General features: G+C 36.9%; 3 protein-coding genes across 6 annotated transcripts in view; 1 reads left to right on the top strand and 2 right to left on the bottom strand.

The window, feature by feature from the left end:
* MFN1 (mitofusin 1) overlaps positions 1 to 7,980 on the top strand; it is a 29,700-nt gene extending 21,720 nt beyond the window's left edge. For both annotated transcript variants that reach the window (XM_032407157.1, XM_032407158.1), the window contains exons 15-18: positions 1,772 to 1,924; positions 3,135 to 3,331; positions 5,165 to 5,299; positions 7,320 to 7,980. In XM_032407157.1, the coding sequence (XP_032263048.1) occupies positions 1,772 to 1,924; positions 3,135 to 3,331; positions 5,165 to 5,299; positions 7,320 to 7,401 (567 nt within the window). In that variant the 3' untranslated portion in view covers positions 7,402 to 7,980. The remainder of the gene's footprint in view (positions 1 to 1,771; positions 1,925 to 3,134; positions 3,332 to 5,164; positions 5,300 to 7,319) is intronic.
* Positions 1,931 to 3,128, bottom strand: LOC116634047 (NADH dehydrogenase [ubiquinone] 1 alpha subcomplex subunit 1-like). The gene has a single exon (XM_032407159.1). It carries the CDS (start codon positions 2,565 to 2,567, stop codon positions 2,355 to 2,357), a length of 213 nt encoding a protein of 70 aa, XP_032263050.1. The 5' UTR covers positions 2,568 to 3,128; the 3' UTR covers positions 1,931 to 2,354.
* Positions 7,981 to 9,834: 1,854 nt separating the features above from the next.
* Positions 9,835 to 20,697, bottom strand: part of GNB4 (G protein subunit beta 4) — a 58,839-nt gene continuing 47,976 nt past the window's right edge. For all 3 annotated transcript variants that reach the window (XM_032407153.1, XM_032407154.1, XM_032407155.1), the window contains exons 9-10: positions 15,979 to 16,195; positions 9,835 to 14,057 (exon numbers count right to left, since the gene is read on the bottom strand). In XM_032407153.1, the coding sequence (XP_032263044.1) occupies positions 13,951 to 14,057; positions 15,979 to 16,195 (324 nt within the window). In that variant the 3' untranslated portion in view covers positions 9,835 to 13,950. The remainder of the gene's footprint in view (positions 14,058 to 15,978; positions 16,196 to 20,697) is intronic.

The raw sequence follows: 20,697 nt of genomic DNA, 5'->3' as shown, positions 1-20,697 counted from the left end.
TGATTTCTCTAATAGACCTAGTTGTGTCCAATTTGCATATTTATGAGCTAATATCTATCACATAGAACCATTTCTGAATTAGGTATACAATGCAAAGGGAAAGGCAGTTCCAGCGTTTTCATTCAGTATTGTTGGAGGTGGTTGTACATTCATTTTTGAAATGGTTTTTATTCCTTAAAAGTTTTTGTTTTCAAATAGAATTGAAGTTTTGACTTCAACTAAATTAGAGTAAATGCAAGCATTTAGAAAAAACTTGAATTTTCATCAATTCAGTACTTTTTCAGAAAATTTGTGGAGTTGTAAAACCATCACCACAATCCAGTTTTAGAACCTGTCACCCTAGGGCACCTGGGTGGATCAGTTGTTAAGTGGCTGCCTTCGGCTCAGGTCATGATCCCAGGGTCCTGGGATCAAGCCCAACATCGGGCTCCCTGCTCGGTGGGAAGTCTGCTTCTCCCACTCCCCCTACTTGCGTTCCTTCTCTCGCTGTCTCTATGTCGAAAAATAAAAATAAAATCTTAAAAAAAAAAAAAAAGATTTAGAAAAAAAGAACCTGTCACCCCAAAATGGTACCCTTGTGCCCATTTGCAAGTAATCATCATTCCCACCTCCAGCCCTATTGCTGCTAGTCAGCTTCCTGTAACTATCGTATTTTGGCCTTTCTGGACATTTCCTATAAATGGAATAATAAAAAATAAGGCCATCTGTGACTGGGGCATCTTTCACTTAGCATAGTATTTTCAAGGCTCATCACCATGGTACATGAATGTTGTAGCATTTATCAGTACTCCTTTTTTTATAGGTGAATAATATTCCATTATAGATATCACACATTTTATTCAGTTGATGGACACTTGAGTTGTTTGTACTTTTTGGCAATTATGAATAATGCTGCTATGAACACTCATGTACTATTTTTATGTGGACATCTGTTTTCATTTCTCTTGAGTATATACCTAGGAATGAAATTGCTGGGCCATGCGGTAACTCCATGTTTAACTTTCTGAGGAACTGCCAAACTGTTTTCCAAAGCAGCTACACCATTTTACATTCCCACCAGCAGTATATTAAGGTTCTGTTTCTCAACATTCTCATCAAGACTTGTTATTGTCTGTCTTTTTTATTTAGTGGATGTGAAGGGATATCTCATATAGTTTCAGTTTGTGTTTCCCTAACGACTAATTATTTTGAACATCTTTTCATGTGCTTGTATTGGCCATTCTTATATCTTGTGAAATGTCTATTCAGGATCATTTGCCCATTTTTAATTGTATTATTTGGCTTCTTATTGTAGGAGTTCTTTATATATTCTCTAGATACAAGTCCTTTGTCAGATACATGATTTCCAAGTACCTTTTTCTAGTCTGTGGCTTATCTTTTAATTTTTACACAGTGTATTTTGAAGTGTAGAAGATTTTAATTTCTAAGTAATTTAAAAAAATACATTTTTTTAAGGATGTGTCTTTGGTGTGAGAATTTTAAAATACAGCTTTAATTCCTCTTGAGAGTTGAGGGCCTACTGTTACAGGTAGAATCATATAGTATGAAAATTCATCATCATCATGGTATCATTGGTTCAGTATTGATCATAGAAAATAATTTTCAGACCATTTTTATTTTCTTCATATATTTATGGTAAACTCATTGGAGTCATTCTCTTTATAGATTTACTACTGTAATTATACAAGAAATACAATAGAACTTTATGAATGTAACTATTCCATTTGTAGTTGTTTAATTGTAATAATCCTTTTTTCCCCAACCTTATCAGCTCCCCAGATCTTTAGCCTCTACTCCCACTGCTCCAACCAATCCAGCAACACCAGACAATGCATCACAGGAAGAACTCATGGTTACCTTAATAACAGGATTAGCTTCTCTCACATCTAGAACTTCTATGGGCATCATCGTTGTTGGAGGAGTGGTAAGAAGTCCATTTTAGTATAATTAAAATTGGAATTTTTGCAAAGCTGTCTGCTAGATCACAAAAAGAAAGGTATATTTACGTTTATTTCCAGGATACTGTATAAAATGACATGAAAAGTTGTTGGTTAAAATTAGTGAATAAAGATGAGTTTCACAGGTCTAATATTAAGTTTTTAAAAATACAAATTTATTTATTTTAAAATTGAAATATAATTAACAACATAACATTGTATTCTAGGCACATAAGATAATGATTTGATATACATATATTGCAGAATGATTACCACAGTATACATTTTTAACAAATACTTTTTTTTCCTACTTTTTTGTTGTTTTTATTATGCATTACATTAATACACTGCATAACCTTCTAGAAGGGGTAGATGAGTATGACTGAGTTATTTTTCATCAATCAGGAAAATGCTTCCTTAATCGATATTCTCCAAACCCTTTGACACATAGTAACGATTAACTCCAGAGACCCACCTGTCTCTTTGCATCAAACTCCACTGATACGGGTAATAGGCAGCCCTTTTTTCTTTGCCCCCGTTACTGAACCTGTGGATGTGCGCCTTGGCTATGCCGGGGATGACCAAGCACACGGCCATGACGCCGATCCCGGGCAGGATCTCGAACGACATCACAGCACGGTTGCCAGAGCCCAACAAATACTTCTTTAGGGAAAAAAAATACCACCAACCATCTAGTCCTTAAAACAATGCTTCCTGTTTTCACTTCATAGCACATAAAGAAATGATATTTGTACTTTAGAGTAACAAGAATGATTCAAATCCCTTATGAATACCAAAGGGATCTGCCTGAAAGTATTAAACATTATTTTTTAGTAGTTCTTCTTAACTGTTAAAGTTTTTTTTTGACATCATTAACAACATAGGCCTTACTTGTTTTGGTTTTTAAAATCTCTGACCTAAAAAAAATACACATCCCTTTTTGAGATACATTATATCAACTTAGCAAATGTCTGGCAGGTTATAAAAATTCTTGCCTGATAGTTATGTACTGCTCCTTTTTCATCTTGATTGATTTCCACTTCAGATTTTCTCACAGAGAAGGAAATACATTTTTTTAAAATATGGATTTGAGTCAAAGATCTGTAGGGAGCTGATGAGTTTGTTAAAATGCCTTAACGTACAATCTCCCTAGTGGTGATAGTCTTTCTCTAAGTAATCTGTGAATTTATCCTACAGATTTGGAAAACTGTAGGGTGGAAACTCGTATCTGTTTCACTAAGTATGTATGGAGCTTTGTATCTTTATGAGAGGCTAACGTGGACCACGCGTGCCAAGGAGAGAGCCTTTAAACAGCAGTTTGTGAACTATGCAACTGAAAAACTGCAGATGATTGTTAGCTTCACCAGTGCAAACTGTAGCCATCAAGTACAACAGTAAGTTGAAAGATGTGTCTTTATTTTTTGTTTTTAAGGATTATTGATGTATGACATGTGTAAAAAATGCATAAACAAGAGTATAGCTCAAAAGAATTATCACAGTGTGAACACATTCTGTAATCACCACCAAGGTGAAAAAACAGAATGATATCAAACAAGTGGGCTCAAAAATGTGTGATGGTGAGTGTAATTTATTTTTACTGTCACAGCCCAGATTTACAAGTTTAAATTTTGTTGTTGTTGTTTGAGAAAGAGAGCTTGCGAGCAGGAGCCAGGGGTAGGGGCAGAGGAAGAGGGAGAAGCAGACTCCCCGCTGAGCAGGGAGCCCGACACGGGGCTTGATCCCGGGACCCTGGGATCATGACCTGAGCCGAAGGCAGACCCTTAACGACTGAGCCACCCAGGCGCCCTGAGGCTCTAAAATTTTAAATCATGAAGGATAGTGGGTCAAAAAAGACTTCCCACAGGAAGAGTAGCCTAATGAGTTTTAAATGTGTGGAATAGGAAGATGTAGGCAGAGGAAACACCCCAAACCAAAAGAAAGAAAATAGTGGGGAAAGAAATGTGTTTGGAAACATGAGAATATTTCAGTGTGGTAGATGTGTATATGAGGGGGGTACATTCGAATATAAACCTAATACTAGGACAGGAGCTTGGATATTTGGGAGTCCTGGGAGTGATGTCTTTGACATTTAGCTCTAGAACAAGTAACTGCAGTGGTGTGGTGTATTGAATGGTTTAGGCTAAGGAGACAAGAATTGCAGGGAGATTAAACTTTCAGACACAAGATCAAAGCCTGTACTGACATAGTTAGAGCTGCAGAGAATGGAAACAATGAGGGCACAGATTGGAGGATATTTGCCAAATATTTATTGAGCTCCTGTCTTACACAGTAGGTTTTATTTATATTAAGATCTTTTCTCTAGTGGAGGTACCTAGACCTCCAAAAGAAATCAGCTGAGGTTACATATGTAAAAACAAAGTTAATGAAGCTTTTCATTCACTTGATCATTTGTTAATTGCCTACCGTGTGCTAATAACTATGCTAGAGATGGTTGTAGAAATATAGATAACTAGATCTCTTTCTTAGAAGACTTTACATCCTTATGGAGGCAGCCTTGAATAATTACTCAGTTAAAATAATACTAGCTAAATGTTGATTTAATGAAATATGAAAATAATGAAAGATGCTTAATTTGTCTAATATTGATATATGGTTGAATGGGTTGAGAATGGAGAGGAAAAAAGACCGTGGGAAATATGAATATACACAGAATAGTTGCAGAGAAAAATAAGTCAGTTAATCATATTCCAGAGGTACACACATACTAGGCATGCTCCCAGTTGCAAAAATAACATGTTTGCCAAAGCTACCATATTAACTGGCACACAAATTAAGTATAACCCTTTGGTTGTAGAAACATGGTTCAGTATTGCTATGATTTAAAGTATTTTTTTGTCTAAGTCACATAAGCTCATGAAATTTTTTTGCCTGTTCTCAGTAATTGTTATTTCTGTAGACAAGGGACGAGTGAGGCTTATTGTGCTTCTGAAGAAATACACCCATCTCATGCCTTTTTATAGCTTATTTATATTCACAACCATATATTAGAGGTTGATACTGCCTGTTGAGCATTTGTCTTGAGGCCAGATGAAATTAAGCCTACAAGTGCCATACCCTCCCTCATAACATTCTTAACAGTGTTCTTTGATATCTTATGTTTTAGGTATATTTTAAACTTGCAATCTTTCTATATAAGCTTTAAATTAAAGCTTCGTTCATTTTAAAAGACATTCATGACTGCTGAAAAAATCATTTTTTATTTTAAGGGAAATGGCAACCACTTTTGCTCGCCTATGCCAACAAGTTGATATTACACAAAGACATCTGGAAGAAGAAATTGCTAGATTATCCAAAGAAATAGATCAGCTGGAGAAAATACAAAACAGTTCAAAGTTCTTAAGGTATTTGAACCTTTTTTCCCAATAATACAAACATTTATTGGTCTAATTACCTGAATATAATTATGTAAAATTACTAGTGAATTTGTATTAAAACTTTCTACATTGGCTTAAATTATTATTGTCCATATTCCATATGCCTTCCATTTTCAGTGAAACCTAATTTCAACAAGAAAAAGCAAATCTAAAAAGATTAAAAGGAATTTTTTAGATCTTTATCTAAAACTTTAAGCCATACTAGTCCCCATTCAGAGCAGAAGTTTTGTAATTAAAAGTGCAAGGTTTTTGTTTTTGTTTTTTTAAGATTTATTTTAGAGAGTGGGTGCGTGCTTGCACACTTGTACCACCTGTGTGAGTTGGGGGGTGGGGCGGAGGGAAAGAATCTTCAAGCAGACTCTCTGCTGAGCCAGGAGCCTGATGCGGGGCTCAGTCCCAGGACCCATGAGCTCATGACCTGAGCCAAAACCAAGAGCTGGACACTCAACTGACCGAGCCACCCAGGCGCCCCCAAAATGCGAGTTTTTAGTCCTGTGTATTCAAGACCCTTAACTTCCATTTTCATTGGGGGACTGTTGGGTGTGCTTAAATTTGAAGTAACAAAAGTAAACAAGGTATCCTAACGTGCAGTTCTTTGGTTTAATATTGACTTCTCATGGATTCTGTGGAGTCTAAGTAAAGTTTGCCTTTGGGGACCTGACCAGGAGTGTCACATGAGGTGACTACTTCTTGGTAGTTCCTAACTTTCAGCTTTTACCCCTTAGCTAGCTCACCAAGTATCAGTAAGCGTCAGTTAATTCCTGCTGCCGTTTACCAGGGCGTGTGCTACATACAGTTGCCCATGTAAGAGCAACTTGCAGTGTCTCCAAATTGAGCTAAATTTTGGGACATACATCTAAAAAACGTGCAGTCGAGTCTATCCACGGTGTCTTAATCTGATCCGCAGTGACGTTTGTCATCGCTCCTCAATTTCATAATCTCTGGAAAAGACAACTGCCTGTCACTTAGACCCCAACCTCCTTATACATACAAACACACCCAAGTAAATTTCATTATTCCGTTCCGCCTGTTTTAAGCTAGATCATCTCAAATACAGTCTTTCAAATTTAGTAGAATTTTTTTTTTACTTAGGTAAGTTTTTTTTAGTAGTGTTTCATCTTGTTAGAGTAAAATGTAAATGATACTATTGGCACCTATGTAGCTTTTTGATTTTGACAGGACTGACTTGGGTAAGTATGAATAGTTTTGATCTGCTAATCCTTTTCCTAACAGGAAAGTTTAAAATAACAAATACCATAATGTTTAGAATCTCCATTGTTACTAGATTAGGCTCAGAGATTCAGATAAAATTTAATTTACCTCATGCTTCAGGAGAGTTGCCTGAAGAAGCATACAGTGGAGTCCATATGTACATTAACTCATATGACCTTGACCATATGCACCCAGCAACAGTACAAGACCGAGAGAAAAGAGAGCAGCTCATTCAAGTATGTGCGTGCCCTGGCATAGTGTGAGAACGGGAGACACAGTGTGTGTTCCTCTGTCAGTGTTAGTTCCTGTTTTCCTCTTGTTAGGGTATTTGGCTGCATCAGGTATGATTCTAGTATTAAAAAACTTTTGGTATACCATGGTCCTTTGACATCTGACAGCTACTTTATGTATACAGAAAATGTTATTCTACACTATGTGCTTAACTTAAAAGGGAATTCAAGGACTGTGACTTAGAATATAACTCCCATGTAAGGTAACAGGACTCCGTTGTCTCTTAGGCTTTTCATTCTTAAGTTTTTGATTTTTATCTCAGTGTACCTTTTTAAAGTTCTGGACATTGGATTCTTTGTTTACAGCAAAGCTATAATAGCATATATACATATTCTTAAAAGGTTGATAATAGTTTAATCTGAGTTCAGATAAATATAGCAGCACCTGACTAGTGATTTTCTTCTTAAGATTGGATGGAATGCATTTTTTTCTCATTGGCTTTTATGATAATTAGATTGGTGTTTTATTCATTTTTTTAAATTAGAAATAAAGCTGTTCAACTTGAAAATGAGCTGGAGAATTTTACTAAGCAGTTTCTACATTCAAGCAAGGAAGAAGAATCTTAACAGAGATTGCTTTGGTGATCATCATAGGAGAAAATGGAACTTGGAAGACTGGGACAGTTGTTTATGAAATGACTTTAAATATGAATTATACTAACTGTACCTAAATTGCAAATCCTTGTGTAGATTCTGGTAATGATCTATCTCAGGGTGTTTGCATTTCTGAAGAGTGTTATGATGTATTTTTAGTTTTAATTTTGGGTAAAGGCTAAATTGTGTTAAAAATGATGAATTAGTTAAAAGCAACAGAACCAACTATGTGACCCCTGAGGGGTGGGGCCTTGTTCTTAATTAGGGCTCTCTTTGTTTTTGATTCTGAAAAACTCTGCTTCCTGGCATCCAGGAGTTAGAGAATGCTCCTTTCATCTTAAAACTAATTTTTGATGCCTACCTTAATGGGAATAGTCATTTGTTTTTTGTTGTTTTATAAACTATTGCTCTATCAAGGAGGAGTGTGGAATGTTCTTGAGTATATTGTTTATGCAAGTTACAGTCACTTTTGCCGTCCTGGCAGGTATGTAAACCACTAATACACTGTTTTTACTCCCTCTTTTTTCCCATTAAAACTGATGTAAAATAGTATAAAGGTTTGGTATCATAAAGTCTCTCATAAAAGTATCGGGGTCTGAATAGTTTCTAAAGAAACATTTTCCGCTTCAACCAGGATTAGGGCAAGGAAACCTTTCTATCTCAGTTTTAGGAATAGTTTGATAAAAATAGCCAAAGATATGGGAGCTCTGAATTTTCGGTGGTTATGGTCATGAACAAATGTTATTCTTCAGAAGGTATTTGCCAAGGATACTGCTGGACTGTCCCCCTGGGTGGCCTTTATTTTTATTGAATGAATTTGCCAGGGCACTGTTAATACTAAATTTTTAACAGTGAAATGTTCATGAGTTCAAGTACTGCGTCTGTTTCTGTGTAAAAATTAATAGAAACTTATTTGGAAACATAAAAAATGGCATTCTAGGGCTTTGCTACGCAAAATGTAGTCTGAGGATCACCAAAGCAGCAGCATCTAGATGCTTGTGAGATGCATGACGACAGTGCATTTGGCCAGGGATGGTTTCTGCTTCTCCACAGAGCAATACCATGTTAGGCTCTTTTATATCCATAATACTCAATATTTCCTTTCTTGTGCCTTTAAGGCTCCTGGATGCTACTCAGTCTTTTCATAGCAGGTGCAGCACTATTTTCCAGGATGTTTTAAGGAGAAAATTACATTACTTAGTCACAGAAGCCTTTCAAAAATATATTTTTATGCAGATCAGATACTGGGATGCAGTATTAAAATCCAAAAACTAGTTTATAGCTTTTGTTGTTGCTTTATAACCAAAAAATAGTACAAGCTACCAACAAATGGAATTAGGTAGCAACTGCCACGTGAAAAACTGATGTCTAAGACAGGGTACTGCGAATTTAGGTTACAAGTTTAAGACCTTAATCTTTATGTGAAAGTACTTGAACTTTTTGAACTAGCATAGTGGTTTGGTATCACCTCCTTAGTAGTAGTACAGTGGCTGTCAAAGTTTGGTCCCTGGATTAACTGTACATCACTTGTGAACTTCTGAGAAGTGCATACTGCAGGGTCTCCCCCTGCCCTACTGAATCCAGTAGTGTTGCAGCCTGTTTTAACAAGCTGTCCAGTGATCCTGAGGCACACTCAAGTTGGAGAACTACTGGAATAGTGATTCTGGTAGAGTGAAGCTACAGTCAGTCCTGCAATACCAGTTTGAATGCAGTTCCACCTGATCCAGTTTGAAAATGCATGAATGTTGGAAGTGTAGCACTAAAATAATGAAACCCAACCTTTATGCCTGGAGATCTTTGCACCTCTAAGCCCATGAATTATACAGGAATTATGTAATTCACAGCTGTAGTTCAAAGTTGTTGCACATACTTGATGGTTTACTATATATGTTTGCAGGATTATTTATAACTTTGTATAACCGTAAACTTTTTACAGGACTACATTTTTATAAGTATGCAAGGTGAAAATAAAACTTGTTTGCCTGATAGTTGATACATGTAGCATTTATACTGGCAGTGAGTTTTAATCTTCATGTTTGCAGTAGGCATGTACAGTAGCTTGGGTAGACTGGCTCATGCACCTAGCCAAGTAAGGAAGTTCCCTCGCAGTGACTTTGTAGCCTTTTAACAGTAGGTAGCATTCATAGTGGTAAGGAGTAGGTTAAGGAAAGGAAAAAGGCTTGGAGTTTACTTCTGAGGCTTAATTTTTAGTGTGATTAAGATTTTATTTATTCATTTCAGAGGGGGTGGGGGTGGGGGGAAGCAGAGGGAGAGGAAGCAGGCTCCTCACTGAGCAGGGAATCTGAGCGATGCGGGGCTCAATCCCAGAACCCTGGGATCATGATCTGAGCTGAAAGCAGATGCTTAACCAACTGAGCCATAAAAACACACTACATGAAATCTGGTTAAAAGCACTTTATTGATTGATTACAATATCAATTCACAGCAACATTTCACAGAGCTACTGTACAAATAAAGGAATGAGTCACTGTGCAAGAAAGATCCAAGAATACTATTAAATCATGGTACAAGTCCATAGTTTGGCTTAAAGCTTTTATGAGCTTTAATCTACGTTCACCTTGCCCATAGTCCTACTACTGACATTCAAAGTCAATTGGCTACAAGTTTGTAGAAACCACTGTAGGTGAAGAGAAACATTTTAATCAGCTTTAAAAACCCACTTCTATGTGGATGGCTTTGGATAAGAATATGCGAATCCAAGTGTTCAGATGCTTTGAAAACAATAGAGCACCATTGTGTAAAAGACAAAAGGCTTAAAATATCTACCAAGTATCACTGAAGTTCAGTTAAAAAATAAATACTATATGATGTAAGATTTTGTCGGGAACACTTAACACCAGCTGAAACACATAACCAGGTTTTTCATGATGCTGCATTATAACTATTTTATAGGATCAGTAATTGGATTTAAGAAAAAAGACTTAGGAAATTTTATCAACATGCAAACAAATCTGCTAAATACAAGGTGTACCATCAATCTGTGACTAATAAACTTTTAAAAGATGCACTGCTAGCTTAGACATTCAACTACAAACCATTTTAATGAGTACCTATTGTAACCAATATTTTTAGATATACCACAGAATTTAAGGCAACTCAAAATGAGCAGGAGGAAAAACTAGTAAATATGAAACATAATACACCTAAACAATCTAATTTAAAATACCTATTTTTTTCATTGTGCTACTCTTTCTCACAAGAAAGATGGTCTAACCTTGCGGGTGTTTTAAAAAATTCTAACAGAGTTTAAAATTTTGCTTTCCACAATGGCAAAAGGGAAATTTGAAGCTGAACACAGTACTTGATTTAAAAGCAAAAAATTTTAAGCATGACTTATACCCTAAAGATTCTAGAGAGAATATTGTGAAAATGATAGGCCCATTTAGAAGAAGGCCCATTTAGAAGATTGTTTAATCAATTTCCATAAGTTTAAACATCAACAGATAAGCCACAAGTATTCACTTGCTTGTAATTTAAAATGTGAAACATTCAACAGTAACCAAAGCATAAATTTCCCTGAATGTTTTCACTTTTAAAAAGGTTAATAACAATTACTAAGTCTAAGACCTCAATACTGTTGGAGAAGGCCAGTTATAATATTGGCACGGTATATTTTAGCAATAAAAATTTCATTGTCACCTGGAGAAGGCAAGATAACTTTAAAATTGCTTAACACGTTCCAGAAGCACCTACATCCATATGTCTAGGATACCAGTTTACTATCATCATGCAGTATCAGTTCAGCTGAGTCTACATTAAAATAAGGAGAATGGCCTATTAGACTCTTAAAATTGAAATACTAAGCCCAAATTTTTGCCTCTGTGAAGATGAACTCAGTGTGGTGCATGGGACCATGGGATCCAAACTAGAAAAATCTGAGTGAGGGAGGGAGGGGCCTTGGATATTCAGTCTAAACCTCTAATACAGCTGCCAAAAATGAGGCCTGCCTGTCCATCAAGGTGGAGAGGTCTTTGCTATCAGCTTTTGGGACGATCTGCAGATCCACAGGGCAATCACTATCACTCTTTAGAAAAGAATACATTCTCTTAAATTATTCTTGCCAGATCTGAAAAAACCACTCTTTAGGAAGTGATTAATGAATCTATAAATAAACATGCTGAGGCATATTATGTTTAATGTTTCTTATAAGGTAAAAGAAAACACGCACCAGGTAAATGCAACAATCCTGATGCGAATTCTTTAAAACTGTACAGTAGTACTATATTACTCTTACTGGTTAAAAGTCTTATGCTCAACACTTAAGACTATCAGCTGAACTCAAACTGCAAGTAAATATATTTAGCAATTGGAACCTATATTACTAGAGAGCAAGGTTTAGATAGTAAGTTAATGTGGTAATGAGGTCACCATTTGGTCATATGTATATAGCCACAACAGTGGTTGGGTCTTAGTTGCCTAGTACACATTTAACTATGGGAACTGCTTTTAAGCTTATCTACGAAGACTAACTCATTCTATCAACATGCTTAAGACCATGGATTTTCTTGTAGTCTGTGCCTCTCTGACAAAATTATCTTGTTATTAGAATAACTTTCAAAGAGGAAGAGATACTCTCATATATACATTATGTGGCTATTTTGCACATGGCAGAGTGCTTTCTTGAACAGGATTTTGGAATGAATTGCTGAACTACATGGCAAACCCTCACCTTCTTGGGAAATGAATACGTTCCTTTAAAATATTCTTGCCTTACCTCAAAGAGCTATTCTTTATGAAATGACAGTCCACAAACATTAACTGCAAAAAAAGTTCATAGAAATCTTGTATGTGTTTATAAATACACCTTCATGCCTGCCATCTACAATATATATATATATTTTTTGGTCCTATATCTTAATCTTTACCCATTTCCTTTTTATTATCAGCTATCTTAAAACTGATACAGACTTCATTATAGTTGATGCACTTACTAGCACATTCACAATATAAAAATGAAAATTCACAAGTGAAATTTGGGGAGTACTTAGATTAGGGTTACATGTGATCATAAGTTGAGACCTATCTCAATAGTAATGAACATGGTTCACTAAATTACAAAAATAATGCACTTCTATATATGAGAATAGTCCATGACTTCACCATCAAGCAAGACCAAATCTTCTATTGTCAATCATTTAGCTTTAGTTATAGGGGAAAAGTATCTTTGTTTAAATTGGGGAGGGGCATTCTAGTAATAGACACATTATATCATTGACAAACAGGAATTGCTTAGTACTTTCCTCTGACTCCTTTAAAGACTGCTCTTGGAATTTTTCTTTTGGCTGTAAAGTGGAATCACTTGGATCTAAGCATTCTTTTTTGCAAAATCACTTAGAAACCATTATTTTGTGCCAAGAGAAGAATTACAGAAGTACAGAAGAGCAAAAAGTCTGAATATTTCCTTTTTTAAATTTAAGTCACAGATAATATAAAATCTGAATTAATATAAACTATTTGAACATAAATTCATAAAGCTACCTCACTACACTAACTAATCAACTCTAGTGACTGGTTAGATATTAACGCTTCTTTTTCAACAACATAATGCCATCACGTATTTCCCATCTACATGTGTATCAACGGAGAACACTGGGGAGAATTCTTCAGATGCAAGGACAATCCAAACGTTAATCTGAAATAATGAGTGTGCCCTACAAACTCAGTTCTAGAATATGACATCACTAGGAAAGCCCAACTATTTAGAGGGCTACTCAAAGTGTCATTTGATCATAACCAGATTTTTTAAATGTCAAGAACCGTTTTTATGCAATTACTGCTGTCTAACTATTAATATAATGAGTTTATGTAGGTCTAAAATTTCAGAATGAAATCTCGATCCCCTGGCCTTCAGATTATCTCCCCCTCCAAGGACTGAAAATGAGCACTTATTTAAATTCATAGGATGGCAAAGGATGCACCAGAAACTAATGATATTCAACAGGGACTGCCCTCAGAGGTACCTAGGCCTGTGAGCATTCTTAAACATTAAGCAACCAGGAGCTCTTTTAGATTAAAAAGAAAGGTCAGAAATCAAGGAGACCTTCTTCAAACATAAGTACACATACATATGGGATCACTTCCATCTATTACTGTGCCTACTTCCTCCATTACAAAACTCAAAAATGTGGTATTTCTTATGTATAAAGTTAAAAATGTAGGTCTTAAAAAATGCAAACACAATCAAACATGATAAACGGCTATAATGTGTACATTCTGTCCTACACAAAGAAAATAATTTGAGTACAAGCAAAAATTCATGAAGGTTAAATTAGCTCAACTCCTCAAGTTAATGCACTGGTCCTTTTGATCTCAGCAAGCACCCCTGCCTTTTTTTTTTCTTCCCCACTTGTTTTGTAGCTTACTGAAATATTTTTGTATATAATAATCTCAATAGAAAAATCTTCACCTGCAAATATAAGGTAGAATTTTCTTCTCACAGCGATAGGCTGCAGCACTGATTTCTCCAGATCGCAACGGAGAACAGAAAACCTGTACGCACTATTAATTCCAGATTCTAAGAAAACTGTCCCAAGAGCCTGTTGCTACTGCCATGCCATCATCTGTTACACCTAAACAGCTGACACGGTTATCATGACCAGCAAGAACACCTGAAAAACAGAAGTTCAGTAAAAAGTTAACAACAGGCAACCTTCAGAATTAAACAAGTATATGCATAAAAGATCTAGAAGCGTATTTAAAACCTGAACGGGGAGCCTGGGCGCCAGGGGTAGCTCGATATGTGAGCAAAATACAATTCTTGGCATTACATGAATTTCTGACACCTACATCGGCCTCATGCTTATCACTTTTGAAATATTTTATAGTCACGCTTGGTTATATCCAGGAAAAGAGATGTATACTTCATTCTACATCTCTAATTAAAGCTCATGATCCGACAGATGTTGCCACTGCTGTTTTCAAAACAAAATTCCACATGCAGTTCAGTGAAGCAGTCTTTCGCCACAAGAACAGTAAGGATGTTAAGAACGAAGTTGCCTGACATCACCACTTCCCAAAATACCAAATTAGTTTATGTACTTTGCTCTGTTAAACAGCTAACACTGCGATGTTTTGATTCTAACTTTGGTTATAACCAACTCATCTAGTTTTAGTTTTGTAAAAGTTAGATTCATTTGATATTCAGATCACCACACGGGATAAAATGAATATTCCCAAATAACTGCAAGGAAAATGAGAAATGTGAAGATCTATAAGAAAAATTGGAATATATTATCAAATTCAAGAATTTTTTTCTTTAATAAACTGTGTTTGAGTTTGCAGTATCTCCAGATAATGAAGCAAAATCACTTTCACTCAACTTCAGGAACATAATCTTGTCTCTTAATATTCTCTGGAGTACATCCGGCACAGCAATGTTTGGCAACAGGCAAATGTACAATTACAGGTTGAAATAACAAAAAATGAGCATTGTGACTAAATACTCCTAGTCACATTGGAAAGGAAAATGAATTAGCAACTCACAAGTCGCCATTCAATTGTACTGTGAACGTATCCAGTTGAGCCAACTTGAAAACAAGCAGTTGTACGCAAAGCAAAACTAACTCAAGCATATGCTAAATTATGGAAAACACACACATTCTAATTTAGTTATGGATACTAATTGATTCAATCCAGGCAAAACACCTAAGACCTCTTTAAATAAAAGTCCTAATTGTGTAAACACTGACTGACATTCTCAATAAAATCCACTCTACATGGGAAACAGAAGATAGGAAGGATGTGGCTGTGGTGGGAGGAAAGATGTTAAAGCTGAACCCTCAACAGAGAACACCAAGAAGTTAAAAAAAAATCAATGACTCATTCGAATTGTTTTAAAACTTCCAGACAGTGTCTGTTGAGGGTCCAGCTTTACCATCACTCTCCCACCGCTCCCCAGTGTGGATACTAATAAACCACGGTGGGAGTGCGCACACGCACCCAAATCAAGTAATAGCAAGAGAGGCATGTTACTTAAAGATCTGGAAGTAAATACTTAGGAGCTACCTTTGGGAACAGGAAACAGGGGCTGTGGCCAGAGGACTGCTGTTTTGGTAACAAGCCATGTAGCTGTGTGATTCCATACGCATAATAATGATTCTAAAAAATACTTAAAAATCACTCTGTGCAAGCTGTTATTCCTGACAGTCTCCGCGGTGACCTGCTACACTCACTAGTATTCTGGCAGCTACGGGGGAGAGCTCAGGGCTGAGGTTTGGAAAGGGGGGCTGTGTCCTGTCCCAGACAGGATCCGCTCCAGAAGGAAGAGGATTCAGAGCCGTTACGGTGCTTCCTGTCAGGTTAGAAGAAACTCCACACTGAATTAAGACTCACTGTTCATCTTTAGAGCAAAACTTACCAAACAAGAAGATATTCTAGAACCAGATGTCACTGCTCTTTACAAGATGGGAACGTCACTATGGACCACGGACGAGAACTGCCAGGGTGCCCTTCCCCGCGGCTGCGAGGTGTCCGGGGAAGCTGCCCGTGTTTCCTGACAAAATCCAAAGCTACCGTGACCTCTTTACCAACCTGCACGATCTCCTTTTAGCGTGTCCCACACGTTACAGTTGAAGTCATCATAACCAGCTAACAGGAGGCGCCCGCTTTTTGAGAAAGCCACGGAAGTGATGCCACAGATGATGTTGTCGTGCGAGTACAGCAGTAACTCCTGGTCTGCACGGAGGTCAAAGAGCCGGCAGGTGGCGTCATCAGATCCCGTGGCAAAGGCATAGCCACTTGGGAAAAACTAAAAGCAAAGGAACACACATTTATTCCACACAAGTCTACAAAATCCACGTGAGGCAGTGTGATAAGACTCTGGGTGAGACAGATCCAGATTTGAACTCCAACCTGGCTTCTTCCCAGGTGAGAAACGTTGGGCCCTGAAAATTCTTCAACACTTCAGGCCTGAGTTTCAGAGTGTTGGTGAGGATGGAATGAATTAACATGCAAGGTCCATGGGTCAGCACAGAGCAAGTACTCACTAAAGACTGGCTCTCTTCCTCCATACGGCTTATTAAAAGATTTGAATCAAACATTACTGTTTACAGAATTTATATATGTGCTGTCTTAAACATTCCAAAATCCCATCATGAGAAATAAATAGGAAAGATTTTACAGAAGAGAACATAAATCATCCCAGTTAGGCTGGGTATAAAGTCAAGCTAGGAGTAAACTATGCATTATTAGTTTGTGAATCCCCTTTTCTCAGAACCTAGCACTACTCAACATTTTTTTTTTTTTTTAACAGTTTTTTTTCATGTATCTTTTGGTCATCTGTATTACTTTTGTGAACTGATTCTTCATGACCTTTGCTTATTTTCTACTATGCTGTTAGTACTTGATTTGTAGGAATAACAAACAGAAATTTTTTTTTACAGATTTTAGTTAGTTTTTTATTTTTATTTATTTTTCTTAAAGATTTTTTTTTTTTTTTTCATTTATTTGACAGAGAGAGAGAGACATTTCAGCAGTCAGAAATACAAACCCAAAATCTGGATGCTATTGTCAATAAATGGTCTTAAGAAATTGCTATCAGAATTCCTAGAGTCTGTAGATATATTTTTTTAAAGATTTTATTTATTTATTTGACAGAGAAAGACACAGCAAGAGAGGGAACACAAGCAGGCGGAGTGGGAGAGGGAGAAGCAGGCTTCCCGCTGAGCAGGGAGCCCAATGTGGGGCTCAATCCCAGGACCCTGGGATCATGACCTGAGCCGAAGGCAGACACTTAACGACTGAGCCACCCAGGCACCCCTATAGTTTTCTTTTTTAAAACTATAAAGCAATATTTCATTTTTATGTAGTCAAATTTATCTTTCCATTTGAGATTTCTTCCATTGTTTTAATGAGTAAGGTCCTTTCTCAGGCTTATTAGCTGATGTTCAATTATATTTTTCTATTTTTTTTTTAAGATTTATTTGAGAGAGAGAGAGCACGAGTGCAAACATGAGTTGGGGGGAGGGGCTGAGGGAGAAGCAGACCCCCTCCTGAGCAGGGAGCCCGATGGGACTCAAGCCCCGGACTCCAGGATCATGACCTGAGCAGAAGGCAGACACTCAACCGACTGAGCCACCCAGGTGCCCCTCTTTTTCCTTTTGAAAGTAATTTCATTTTTCACATCTTAATTTTTATCTATCCAGGATTTATTTGATATACAGCATTCAGTATAAGGATCTAACTTAATTTTCTTAATAGTCAAGTAATTGTCCCAGCTGTTGATTAATCATTTTACTGATTTTCTTGTTACATCTTTAATTCACTGAACTAATATACACAAAAATGTTAGTTTTGTCTACCCTTACTTGTACCTGTACCACACTTTGTAAATATCCTAACTTGATAGTAAATTTTTCTATCTGGCATGGCAAAATACTCATGGTACTCTGATTCAAATCAGTCTGTTTTCTCCTCCCCCCCTACTTCAATTTCACAGACATTTGATCAAGTTTCTTTTCTCCATATCCTTCTGACTCATCTCAAAAAAAAAAAAAAAATCCACTTGGGTTTTTTTGAGGGAGAGGCAGAGAATCCCGGCAGACTCTCCCTGGACATAGGGCTCAATCTCATGACCCTGAGATCATAACCTGAGCCGAAACCAAGAGTTGGACACTTAACGGACTGCACCACCCAGCCACCCCCCCTCCATGTGGGTTTTATTTAAAATTTGTATTAAGCCTAAAAATTAGTTTGAGGGATAGATGATTAGCTTATAATATGCAGTCTTCTCATTCAGGAAGATGGTATTTTTTTAAAAGATTTTATTTTTTTAATTTAGAGAAAGCGAGTGCAAGAGTTGGTGGGGGGAGGGAGGGAATCTTAAGCAGGCTCCGAGGTGGGGTTCCATCTCATGACCCAAGCTGAAATCAAGAGCTGACGCTTACCTGACTAAGCCACCCAGGCACCCCGGGATTATTTTTAAGTCATCTCTATGCCCAACAAAGGGCTTGAACTCACAACCCCGAGATCAAGAGTCACATGCTCTACTGACTGAGCCAGCCAGGTGCCCCAGGAATATTGATTTAAAAAAAAAAAAAAAATGTTTCCACAAAATTTTATTATAAAGATTCTACACATTTCTTGCTAATGTATGCCTCTTCCTAATTTCTGTTGCTATTCCCAATAGGATTTTCTTCCTTTCTGTTTTCCACCTGGTTATTATTGGGGTTTGTATATAAGACAGTTATTGATTTTATTGATTTTAAAAGTTTCTGTCGCCCAGAAAATACACCGAACTCTTTGTGATATCTAGATAGCCAGACTCTATCACCTGCAAATAATGATATTTTTTCTACTTTCTAATTCAGCTTTTCTTTCAGTTTCGGGTCCAACTATACCAGCTGGAAGTTTCCGAACAATTGAAACAATGGTGATGGTATTATTGTCTTGTTACTTAATACAATGAGAATGCCTCCAGCGTTTTCACTGCTAAGAAGCTCCCCCACACTCAGGATGATGGTGGAGGAAGGCAGTGCTAACAGGGTAACAGGTTCTCAGAAATGCAAGTACTTCTTATTTTAATGATTTTTAGGATGGTTCAAGCCTGGTCCCAGTGGAGATGGTTTTTCCACATCAAAAACAAGGAACTGCTTTTCCTTTTCAAATTCCCAAAAGGCTAAGGAACCTCTAGCCACCATTTCCTCTATCTACCAATGATCCAATCATTAGTCCTCCCAGGCCACAGTGAAGTTTAGAAAGAAGGCCCTCAAGCAAGTGAAAGGTTCACCAGACCCTTACTGCTACCTAGAGGCTATGATTTTGACCACTTTCTTCCGCTGTAACAGCCAGCAAGATACTCTACATTGTTCCTTTGCAGAAGTCCAACAGTACCATTTACATACATTTATCAGCACGTATGGGTTAAACCTGTTCTCTACCATGGACCGAAACAGAAGCTATACTCAGTAAAGGCCACCGAGCGCAGAACACCCAATCACAACGCTCAGCGTATGGGGCACGGCTTGCCAACAGTCTACGTTTAAGACACAGGATGACCAGACGTCCCGTTCTGTACAGGACAGTCCCCATTGATGCCTTTCTCCTGCGCAAAATTGGTAACAGCATTCTTTCACACTCAAAATTACACATTTCCTAGTTTGGATGATATATGATCACCTTACCAATACGATGAACTAGTTTAATTTCCTGGGCGCTTAGGACGGCCCTAAGAGCTAGAGGGAATACTTGAATATAAAGTCTGCCAGATGCATTTAAAGAAAAGTGTGTGTGATGTTGGCTGTCCATTTAAGTTGGGTTTCTTTGGGTTTTTTGTTTGTTTTTAATGACAGAGAAGCTTTCTAGTACTGAGTTTTTTGTTTTTTAAAAATGGGTGTTTGTTTTCTATCAGATACCTTTTGGCATCCAAAATACTGACAAAATGACTTGGTAAATTTTATTAATAGATTTCCTAATATTAAGTCATTCTTTCATTCTTAGAATTAATTTTTACTTGATAATTTATTTTTACCTTGACACCTTGTTGGATTTGATTTGCTATAATTTTTCCTAAGATGCTTTTATCTAGTTTTAAGGGAGACCCTTTTCTTGTGTTTTGATGTAAGGGTTATGCTAGTTTGACACAATGAACTGGGAAACTTTCAGTCTTTTTCTGTGTTCAAAAACAGTTTTAATAGTACTGAAACTCTGTTCCTTCAAAGTATGGATTATTTGCCAATAAACTACATGGGTCTGAACATTTTCATAAAAAGTAGTTTTAAACTAGTCAACAAACTGAGGGTTCTAGAGGGGAGGGGGGTGGGAGGATGGGTTAGCATGGTGATGGCTATTAAAGAGGGCACGTTCTGCATGGAGCACTGGGTGTTATATGCAAATAATGAATCATGGAACACTACATCAAAAACTAATGATATATTGTATGGTGACATAACATAATAAAAAAAATCATAATAAACGATCTAGTCAAGTTTTCATTTATTGAGTCAGTTTTGGAAAAATGACTTAGAATTACCATGTTATGTATTTTATGATTTTTAAAATCTTTAAAAAATAATAAAATCTTTTATATGTAATATAACCTTTACTATTCTTAATTTTATATATCTGCAATATTTATCCTTTTCTTTTTTTAAATACTTTATTTATTTATTTGACAGAGAGACAGCAAGAGAGGGAACACAAGCAGGGGGAGTGGGAGAGGGAGAAGCAGGCTTCCCGTGGAGCAGGGAGCCCGACGTGGGGCTCGATTCCAGGACCCTGGGATCATGACCTGAGCCGAAGGCAGACGCTCAA

Source organism: Phoca vitulina, unplaced genomic scaffold (genome assembly GCF_004348235.1).
Source record: "Phoca vitulina isolate PV1807 unplaced genomic scaffold, GSC_HSeal_1.0 scaffold8, whole genome shotgun sequence".
Lineage (NCBI taxonomy): Eukaryota > Metazoa > Chordata > Mammalia > Carnivora > Phocidae > Phoca > Phoca vitulina.
This window is presented reverse-complemented; position numbering and strand designations above follow the sequence as displayed.